The sequence below is a fragment of the Miscanthus floridulus genome, chromosome 18 (genome assembly GCF_019320115.1).
Source record: "Miscanthus floridulus cultivar M001 chromosome 18, ASM1932011v1, whole genome shotgun sequence".
NCBI classification, from domain to species: domain Eukaryota; kingdom Viridiplantae; phylum Streptophyta; class Magnoliopsida; order Poales; family Poaceae; genus Miscanthus; species Miscanthus floridulus.
This window is the reverse complement of record NC_089597.1, coordinates 110421505-110432641: the sequence shown is the minus strand read 5'-3', so window position 1 is coordinate 110432641 and position 11137 is coordinate 110421505. Positions and strand designations below refer to the sequence as shown.

Below are 11137 nucleotides of genomic sequence, written 5' to 3'. Positions count from 1 at the left end.
CCCTCCGGGGTCGGGCGAGGCGGAGTCTATCCCTCAGCCCTCGGGTGAGACCGAGCCTGTCCCAAAGGCGTCGGGCAAGACGAAGACTAGCCCTGATCCCTTGGGTGAGGCAAAGCTATCCCAAAGGCATCGGGCGAGGCGGAGTCTTTCCCTCGGCCCTCGGGCGAGACTGAGCCCGTCCCAAAGGCATCGGGCGAGATGGAGACTAGCCCTGAGCCCTCAGGCGAGGCAGAGCTATCTTCAAAGGCATCGCGCGAGGCGGAACCAAACTCCTATCATTCGAACAAGGGACGTAATGGCACCCTTATCCGTCTAGAAGTTTTTAACGTTCGGTGGTTATTGGTTCCACCTTCTAGAGTACCCCGGTATTAGGTCCCCGACAAGTACCACTTGTGAAAACAACTTCAAGGCATATCTAACTATCATCCTATGAATGCTAGTTCTTCATTTCATCAATCAATCATACAACTAGCATACACCACACAAGCATAGATAAGAAATTTAAAGAACTTGTGCCATGCAAGCAAACATATGTAATGCCCATACAAATGCAACATACAAGTTTATGAACTTGCTCCCCCTACTTATGTGCTTTAAATTTTAATTGATCCGCCTTCCTTTGTCATATTTCTCCCCCTATCATATTTATTTTTGTTTCTTTCCCCCTTTGTCATCAATGACCACAAAAGGTGAGCTCAAATTTTGATAGGTTGGGGTAAAACCATGTTATGTGAGGATTGTTTTCTCAAATTTGGTTCAATCTAGATTACTTGCAAAAGATATTTAACTTGGTTTGATCCAATGACAAACTTCTTCACACCACATTATAAGGGTTATCTTGACAATGTTGAGTTAAACACTTATAGCTTATTTTCTAGATTAAATACTAGGTTCACAAAGCCCAAAAACATGCCATATGCTACCACTAGACCATTTCAAGCATAGAAGCAATAGTGGTACCATACAAGCATCAAATTCATTTGATTTCCATGAATGAGCCTATAAAACACAAGGAATGACTAGATGCACTAAACAAGTCCTTAGCAAAGGATGAATGACATGTCAACCAATTTTACCTTGCTCTGCTCAAAGGAGAGGCATGTCATAGAATGGGGGTGCATCAACACATATTTGAGAAGTCAAGTATGTTTAATTTATTTCTTAGCTTGCAAAACATCTTCTCATCAAGTGGTTTGGTGAAAATATCGACAAGTTGATCATTGGTGCCCACACTCTCAATTGAAATGTCCTCTTTTTGTTGGTGATCTCTTATGAAATGGTGGCGGACATCAATATGCTTTGCTCTTGAATGTTGAACCAGGTAGTTGGTGAGCTTCACGGCACTCTCATTGTCACATAGCAATGGCACTTGTTTAAACTTGATTCCAAAGTCATTCAAAGTGGCCACGGATGGCATCCACGTGGTGCCCCTTTGAACCTCGCCCGTTCATCTCCAACAGTCATTAGTTAATCACTTGTGTAGTTAAGTGATGACCGGACTCACCTCTCAAAGCGACAGGACTCACCACAGTGTGGCGTCTGATCGAGTACAGAAACTACCCCGAGAGGTTTTTCTCAAACCAGGCGCGTCTGGTCAACTATGACCCGACGCGCCCGGTGTTCGGTCCTCCTCCTCTCTGCTCTGTGTGCGCTCCAGGAGGTTATGTCAGTGTACATCAGCATTGACCTTACGCACCCCCTACGCGTCCGATCCTTCTCTCCCAGCAGGGTCAGGTTGAGGACCCGAGACAACGCCTCTCTGCGCCAACTGACCGGACTCAGCGCTCGAGTCTGGTCCCTACATCCAATCAAGCCACAGAGGCTGACTGAGACCTAGGGTTTGCCACCGGACACGTCCGATCAGGCCGAGACTAGCGCCTGGTCAGGCACCCTCGCCTCCTTTTCTTTTTCTATCTCCTCAAACACTTCATCCTTGCTTCTAAGTTGCTAACCACAAAGTGTAAAACTTGTGTGCACGTGTGTTAGCATTTTTCAAGGGTTAATTGTTAGCACACTGGGTCCCTAATGCACATGCAAGAATCATGTCACTTAGTGGCACTCGATAACCACTTTGCCAAAGATTTTCTCTCTTTATTGTACGGCTATCGATCCTAAATACACTCACACCCTCTATGGTATCTTGAGTGCCAAAACAAAAACCTATTTGATACCTTTGCCTTGATCAATACTTGGTTTTTATTTTTCTCTTTCTTCTTTTTTAAGTTGGAGCTTGATCACCATCATCTCATGTCCATCTTCATCTCCATGGACCTCTCACTTGCTCCATCGCTTGGTATGTACCAACCTTGCTCAAATCAATCACTCATGACAAAGGTTAGTACTTAGGTTTCATCAATTATCCAAAACCAAACTAGGGTTTTCACCACTTCGTGTGGCCCAAGCATGATGAGGCAATCTGATATGAAATTTAGTTTGGAGAAACATCAACATAATCATATGATAATTTAACTACTGGTGAAAAGTTGAAAAGTATATTTTTGACATTTTAGCTAATGTTCGTTGTCATCGTAAACTGTTACAGTTCAACAATGAGTTGTTGACGACTTTGTTGAAATAAGATATATATATATATATATATATATATATGTATATATATGTATATACATCTTGATGTTAAATAAAGTCTATTGTTGAAATCTATTTTGTGAAAAAAGTGAAACCTTATTGAAAGAATACATAGCTTGAACAACCATAGCTTATCCCCTTGGTATGTTACCACAATACTTTACGAGCTTAATTTTTTTTGTCATCAGTTGTATGATACTAAAAACGTTATTATATATTCATGGATAAAGAAAATAGTCTCCCGCCCATTTTAGTAGCATATGCCAGCATAATGCAACACTATCTAGATTTTTGCACGTAACCCCAACCCATGATAATCAGTTACTCAAATATATTCTCCAACCAATGCGCTATATTAGTAACAGTAAGTGTTGGTGCTTCCATGAATTGAGCATAGCTTAATTGATTGGATTCTTATGGTGAAACCTACCTACCCTATATTCAAGTCATTGATTTGGCACAAGTGGTTGTGTTGTTTTGAAAAAAATGTGGTGGTGCTTCCAACCATTTTCATTAAAATCTAGAGTTCAAGATAACAAGTCCACACTATAAAACATAAATCATTTCATATCCAAAATATAAAGAAATCGCTAGGTTTCTATTCGGGTCATTTTAGATTATTATAAAATTGATTATGAATTAGGGATTCCATTAACTAATTTTGGATCATAATAATTTGGTTTGAACCTTAGATTATATTGTTGGATTATTGTTGGTTGAACTATAATCTTCTATTAGTACGTTGGATGTGGATTAGGGGATTTTATAATCCCCTAGTATATAGTGTCTAGATTATTATAATTAATTATATAATCTGGAGTTTTTGGATATCATAAAGATTATTTAATAAGATTACCATACTCCAAGGTAATCCAATAGGACCCAGTAGTGTTACAATAATTTCCAACAAAATATCCACATTAATGCTTACAAGATGTACTAGAAAAAATATAAAAATTGTCAAGATAATAAAAAATATCTTATAATTAATTTGTGAGACTCTAATTATCATAAGAAACAATAACCACAAGATCTTTCATGTTATGTAACAAAATATCCACCTTTGATATTATAAAAATACATAAAATAACCCCTAAATTTGCATCTCAGTTATCTATTTATGCCATTATGAATCATAACTTAAAATAAGCCTGTATTTTGCATCTAAATTATCCATTGGTCCAATTATCAAAGATAATACAAAGTTGTCGACTACATGGCCCAAATACCCTCAAAGATAATACAAAGTTATAGCCTCGGTGAGGGTACCCATGGCCATATAGTCAACAAAATAAACCACTAAATTTTTATCTAAATTATCCATCTCAACCATTATGGCCTATAAAGCAAAGTAACCTCTAAAATTTCATTTAATTAGTCAATATACCATCATAAAAGATAACATAAATCAATCCTTCAATTTGTATCTAAACTTTCCACATCATTGTCTTACAAAAAGTAAATTAAAATTTCATCAAATCCATATCTAAATACCAAAATATTCTACTATGGAACATAATTTAGCAGCCATAAAATGTGCTACATATGCATTTAAATTACACATTTCTACCATTATTAAATTAAAGTCAGATCAATGCTATGTGCCAGCAATAAATCAAAGTTCTTGTATCGTCTTCTAAATCACCAAAACTAAATATGATCATGCATGGAGCACATAATCCTTATAGCCACTTTAGATAAATTACTCATTTGTAGTCATGACATTGTTATTTAATTGTAAGAAGTCTATTTTTCTATAAAACAAAATAGCACTACACATATAAGTCTTGGAAAGATGAAATTCAATATCTTTTAGTGTCATAGTGCAGGTTGAAATGAATGTTTGTTGTAGTTAAATAACTACGAGAGAATTCTAAGACCAGTAATCCATTTTTTATAACAATGAAAAGGAAATTTTAAAAATGATATAATAAGTGCTAGAGCTTAAACGTAACACATGCATAAGAAGTTACAAATACTAATACGATCAATACTTAAATGCTAAAATATTGATTTATGATGTAAAAAAGACGCAATAAGAGCTATATAACTTAAACTAAGGTTTCAACTAAATTTATATTTAAGCTTATGGAGGTGCAATGAAAAGAATGAAACACATATAGAGTAATTAGTAAATTAATCATAATCAGATAGGGAATAGAGTATCTAAATGAATAGTGTGTTAGGAAGTCAATATAGAGATATATTAAAGATAATTAATTTATATTAGTTATATGTTACAAATTAATCCATGAAACTTTAAATACTCATGTAACAATCTTTAGGCCATGCTAGAGCAAGTGTTGATGTTTCATAACTCATAACCAGGGAAAATCCTCTATTTGACCACATCTAGTTAGACATACGAATTCATATGGACAAATTCAATTAAAATCCATGAAAAAAGGTTCGAAAGTTCAATCCTATACTAATAAAAGACTAATGTCCAATCTAATCCTCCAATTATTTTTAAGTCCAAAACCATCCCATTCTAATAATAACAAAACTATTATAATTATATGTTGGCGCTACATCAAAAGTGGGATCCTAAAACTAAAAACGCTTTCACACCTTAAAGTTTTAGCACAATTTATTGAAATTTGTTGGAGTAGTATAATTGCCCGCTGCGAAATAGTATGACTAGATATACACATGAGCCCATATGAAAAGTTGGACCCTAATAAAATTAAAATATTCACGTTACACCTTAAAATTTTCATAAAATTAATTAAAATTTATTGTGGATGGCTTAGTACAATTGTCCACTACTTCATACACACCAGTGTGACTAGATATACACATAAACCCCGCACTGGAAACCGGGACCTAAAATTTAAAATATCACGTTCACCCGTTATTTTTTAGCGAAATTGACTAAAATTTGCTGAAAATGGCTCAGTACAATTGCATGCTACTTTATGCAATTTGGTGTGACTAGATATATGAGGGGGCCCTATCAAAAACCAAATATAGAATTAAAAACTCCACCCTCACACCTTAGAATTTTGATGAATTTGACTAAAATTTGTTGAAGGTGACTCGAAATAACAGCTAGCTACTTCGTTACACTACTGTGGCTACACCTACATGTGAGCCTCACATCGTAAACTCAAAACTCTATGTACAAAGTCTAAAGAAATCCAGTGGACACTAGACTTCATTTTCCAACGGATTTTGGATCATATTAGATTGGCCAGCCAAATCTATATAGGTATACATGTAGTATTTCCTAAGCAAATGGAGTCAAATTAAAATCTGAATTATCCAAATCCATCCACTACCATATAGATGATAATATGCAGTGTTATGTGCGCCTTGACACCTAGTAGCAGAAAAATAGGAGAGAGAAGTGGAACATGGGCAGGGCCTATATTTTCTGGACAGACACTGAGTGTCCATTGGATACCATGAAACAAAGGGAGCCCTTACAAAAGCGCATGCGTGCATCACATCATTTTTTTTAAGCGAACAGGAGGGTTACCCCTCCTGCTAGTTTTTTTTTTTCAAAAGCAAAAGAAAAGCTGTGCATATTACATCATGCTGCGCACCACCCAAACAACCATAACAGAATGCAACTTGTACATTTGAAGAATGGATCAGTAACTTTCTAAGGATGTCTCCAATGGATGACCCATATGGAGATCTAAACAAAAAATGGATCGTGGATGGTACTGTATCAGCCTCCAACAGAATACCTATATACGAGACCCATTTTAGGTTACAGCAGAGGCACAACCCAAATATGAGTATCATCTCCTGGAGACTCATTTGCAGAAAGAGTTCTCTTTTTTGTCCTGTTGTTGGAGAAGACCAAAAATAGGTATTGAACCATTTACCTGTAGCGCTACCCAAACATGGGATGTGTCTTGTATTTTGGGTGATGTTGTTGGAGATAGTCGGATATATGAAAATCCTTATTCATCCAACAGGACCCATGAATCATTGTCCGGTGCTGTCTAATGTCTTGCCCCGTTCTTATCTCCACCGGACAGTAAGCATCACTACATAACAAACACATCGGCATATCCCATTTCCCCTGTTTAAGGATTATTATGCTGTCTTAGGAGTTAGCTTAAATCATATTAAAGTTGTCCTTGTTCATCGTTCATCGAACTAGTAGTGCAAATGCAAGGAACTGAGCCCACCCAGGTTCATCAACTGGCACTTTCCTAGTTTCCTTACTCTCTCTCTCTCTCTCTCTCTCTAAAAAAAATCACAGTTCGCCAATCCAAAATATTTTGTTTTAGCAGTCCAGAGACTGATCCGAAAAACTATGGGAAATTTAACAAAATTTTCCCTTGCCCCATGCTAAAGGCCACACTGATCTGGCCGACTGTATTTTGTCCAAAACCCGTGGAATGTTCAGCGCTGTATAGAAACGGCCAAGCTTTGTTCCTTTGTTTGCACCTTGAGGTGGTTCTATCAATCCATCCATAGTCCAAAAAACAAAGGGAGGTTGCCAAGGGGACCAAGTGCGTGGTCACAGCTCACAAAAGTGAGACACCGGATGAGCTAGCTGTGTTCATTGCACTCTTCACCTGAAGCGAGAGATGAGCCTTGGTGACCTCCCAAGAGGCACCTCACCCCCTCAAGGCAGGGATCAGTCCCTCAGCTTATTGAATGGCCTTATCACCTGTATTAAACTTTCAAAAACTCTATTATTGGTACAGTTTATACATTGCCAACTGTGCCGAATTTTCCTCACCATGTAAACAAAGCACATTATTTTCAAAGCTAATGTTCATGTGAGGACTAGGACTAGGACTAGGCAAGTTTAAATTTTCAAACAAAAGGAGCAAGAAAAGGCCGAAGCCTTTTGGCCTATATCAAGTGGAGTGTGGAGGTGTCTGAAATGAGAGATCTCATTCTCATCAGTCATCAGGCTGCCTCTGCCAATGGGTCACCAGTCATTGTAGCCCATCCTAAGCAAGTTGTCCGTCCAGCCAGCCACATAGACAAGGGCGAATTCCACAGTCATCTCCAATTGCTTTCTTCAGACTTCAGACTTTCAGAGGCCAGAGCTCTCTCTCCCGGTCCCGGGGAAAGCCATGGAGGAAGAGCAGAGCCCGAGGCTCGGCCGGGAGCCGGCGACCGAGACCAGTCCTGCGCCGGAATGGCCGGAGCCGGAATGTAAGAACGACGACGATGTGAAAGACACGGAGGACCCGGATAGCACCGGCGGCGGCAACGGCATCAGCTCCCTGGAGCAGCCGCTGCTCAAGCGGAGCACTACCCTGACGGCCAGCCACCTCGCCATCGTCGGCGCCAAGGTCTCCCACATCGAGAGCCTCGACTACGAGTGAGCATTCGTTCTTCTTACTACTACCACCTCCTTGCTTGTCATCATGGCTGATGATGAAGGCCGGCGGGCTCTGCTCCTGCGTCTCAAAGATAAATTGCTCTGCTTGTTCTGTTCTTGGCGGCTTGGCGCGTAGGATCATCGAGAACGATCTGTTCAAGCACGACTGGCGGAGCCGCTCCAACGTGGAGGTGCTGCAGTACATCTTCCTCAAGTGGGCCATGGCGTTCCTCGTCGGCCTCCTCACCGGCGTCATCGCGTCCTTCATCAACCTCGCCATCGAGAACATCTCCGGCCTCAAGATGCAACACATGGTCAACCTCGTCCGCGAGAAGCGCTACTGGGCAGGGTTCCTCTACTTCGCCGGCGTCAACTTCGCGCTCACCTTCGTCGCCGCCGTGCTCTGCGTCGTCTTCGCCCCCACCGCCGCCGGCCCCGGCATCCCCGAGATCAAGGCTTATCTCAACGGCGTCGACACGCCCAACATGTTGGGCGCGCCGCAGCTCATCGTCAAGGTCAAGGCGCTTTTCTCTCTTCTTTCCTTTCGGGGCTGGGCTCACTTTTCCTTTTATGTTCTCTTCTGTTCTGTTCTCTGTCTTCTGAAAAAGAAAAGAAACGGTTCCGTTCCTTGTCTCGTGCTATCTGTGCAGATCTTTGGCAGCATCGGCGCCGTGTCGTCGGGACTGGATCTCGGCAAGGAGGGCCCGCTGGTGCACATCGGCGCGTGCCTGGCCAACCTGCTCAGCCAGGGCGGCGAGGGCCGGTGGCGGCTGCGCTGGCGGTGGCTGCGCTACTTCAACAACGACCGCGACCGCCGGGACCTGATCACGTGCGGCGCGTCGTCCGGGGTGTGCGCGGCGTTCCGCGCGCCCGTCGGCGGCGTGCTGTTCGCGCTGGAGGAGGTGGCGACGTGGTGGCGGAGCGCGCTGCTGTGGCGCACCTTCTTCAGCACGGCCACCGTCGTGGTGGTGCTGCGAGGGTTCATCGAGGTGTGCAGGAACGGGCGCTGCGGCATGTTCGGTGAGGGCGGGCTCATCCTCTTCGACGTCAGCGACGTCACCGTCCGCTACAACGTCGGCGACCTCCTCCCCGTCACGCTCGTCGGCGTCCTCGGCGGCGTCCTCGGGGCTCTCTACAACCACGCCCTCCACCAGGTGCTCCGGCTGTACAACCTGATCAATGCCAAGGGACGGCTGGCGAAGCTGGCGCTCGCCCTCGCGGTGTCCGTGTTCACGTCGGCGGGGCTGTACCTCCTGCCGTTCGCCGTGCCGTGCACGCCGTGCGACCCGGCGTTCGGCGACGCGTGCCCGACGGTGGGCAAGTCCGGCAACTTCAAGCAGTTCAACTGCCCCGACGGCTACTACAACGACCTGGCGTCGCTGCTCCACGCCACCAACACGGACGCCACGCGCAACATCTTCTCCACGGACACCGCCGGCGAGTTCAGGCTCGACTCGCTGCTCATCTTCTTCGCCATCTACTGCGTGCTGGGGCTCTTCACCTTCGGCATCGCCGTGCCGTCGGGGCTCTTCCTGCCCATCATCCTCATGGGCTCCGCCTACGGCCGCATCGTCGCGCTCGTGCTCTCGCGCTTCGTGCGGATCGACCACGGACTCTACGCCGTGCTCGGCGCCGCCGCGCTCATGTCGGGCTCCATGAGGATGACCGTCTCGCTCTGCGTCATCTTCCTCGAGCTCACTAACAACCTCCTCCTGCTCCCCATCACCATGTTCGTGCTGCTCATCGCCAAGACGGTCGGTGACGCCTTCAACCCCAGCATCTACGAGATCATCCTCGACCTCAAGGGCCTGCCGTTCCTGGAGCCCAAGCCGGAGACGTGGATGAAGGACCTCGCCGTCGGCGAGCTCGCGGCCGCCAAGCCGCGGGTCGTCAAGCTGCAGGTCATCGAGAAGGTGTCCACCGTCGTCGAGGTGCTGAGGTCCACGCCACACAACGGCTTCCCCGTGCTGGACCGGCCGTGGCCAGGCGTGTCGGAGCTCCACGGGCTGGTGCTCCGGTCCCACCTCATGGCCGTGCTCAAGAAGCGGTGGTTCCTGACGGAGAAGAGGAGGACGGAGGAATGGGAGGCCAGTGAGAGGTTCTCGTCGACGGAGCTCGCGGAGAAGTCCGGGAGCATCGACGAGGTGGCGGTGCAGCTGACGCCAGAGGAGCTGGACATGTACATTGACCTCCACCCGTTCACCAACACCACGCCGTACACCGTCGTGGAGACCATGTCGGTGGCCAAGGCCGTGGTGCTCTTCCGCACCTGCGCGCTCCGGCACATGCTTATCATCCCAAAGTTCCAAGGCCCTGAGGTCAGTCAGTTAGTGAAAAAAAAAACAAAGCAAAATTAAATTTTGTCACTTTTCTTTTCTTAATTAAAGTTTTAATTTTACCAAGTACTATACTTTTGAAAATTTTAGAACTATTCTAACAAATTGGTGATCAATTTGTGTTCAGATAGCTCCAATTGTGGGGATCCTAACAAGGCAGGACCTGAGGGCACACAACATCCTTGGTGCATTTCCTCATCTGGCAAACAAAAGGAAAGTACACTAAGGTCTGCCGCGCCATTTTTGGTAATTTAATGTTCTCCGCATCCAAACAAAAAGGTCCAGCCAGCTGTTTGCAGTTCTACCATATTCTTTTCCCCTCTTGTTCTATTTTTGTCTGTAAGTAGATTGAGGGTTAATTGCTTATCTTTCTTTGTAATTGTGTGAATAATAGCTTCCCATGTAAAATCACACCTGCACTTTTCTGCTCGCAATTTGATCGTTGTAATCAAAAGGGGCAAACACCTTACGGTGCAATATAGATTTTTTTTAGATGTTTCAAATTGTTGTTGCTTGATTCTTTTGCTTCGTTCTATACATCTATAAGAGATAAAAGTGTTTATTCGCAATTTGCTAAAGGTTCAGGCTGTCAATTTGGTGGGTCAACCAGAAAGATTACTCTTGGGCACTTGGCCGAAGGAAATTCGAATTTATTTAACTGCAAATACTGAACTTTCTCGGTTTAAAGCGAGACCCCTGCCTTTGTTTTGGGTAAGTCGGCATGGATTGTGGACCATAAGGAATGCAATAATGATTGTTTGTTTCAACTAATAATATGCACAGAATGACTAACAAAAAACTAACCCGAGCCGCGGAACCAGCTTTGTACTTGGATCGTTCTATCTTTTAACATAGTGATGCTCAGCTCTCCTGTGTATTTGAGGAAAAAAAATATACAGAATAACTATTCTGTAAG

General features: G+C 43.7%; 1 protein-coding gene across 1 annotated transcript; it reads left to right on the top strand.

Annotated features, from left to right (window-relative positions):
• Positions 1-7355: 7355 nt before the first annotated feature.
• On the top strand, positions 7356-10788 carry LOC136520447 (chloride channel protein CLC-a-like). The gene is made up of 4 exons (XM_066513982.1): positions 7356-7885; positions 8022-8400; positions 8536-10203; positions 10349-10788. The coding sequence occupies exons 1-4, from the start codon at positions 7635-7637 to the stop codon at positions 10445-10447; spliced, it is 2397 nt and encodes a 798-aa protein (XP_066370079.1). The 5' UTR covers positions 7356-7634; the 3' UTR covers positions 10448-10788.
• Positions 10789-11137: the final 349 nt, after the last annotated feature.

Excerpts from the sequence above, each read along its gene's own strand:
- LOC136520447 (XM_066513982.1), top strand. The coding sequence starts at position 7,635 with ATGGAGGAAGAGCAGAGCCCGAGGCTCGGCCGGGAGCCGGCGACCGAG. Across the intron at positions 7,886-8,021 it reads ATCGAGAGCCTCGACTACGA|GATCATCGAGAACGATCTGT; the intron begins GTGAGCATTCGT and ends CTTGGCGCGTAG. Across the intron at positions 8,401-8,535 it reads CGCCGCAGCTCATCGTCAAG|ATCTTTGGCAGCATCGGCGC; the intron begins GTCAAGGCGCTT and ends CTATCTGTGCAG.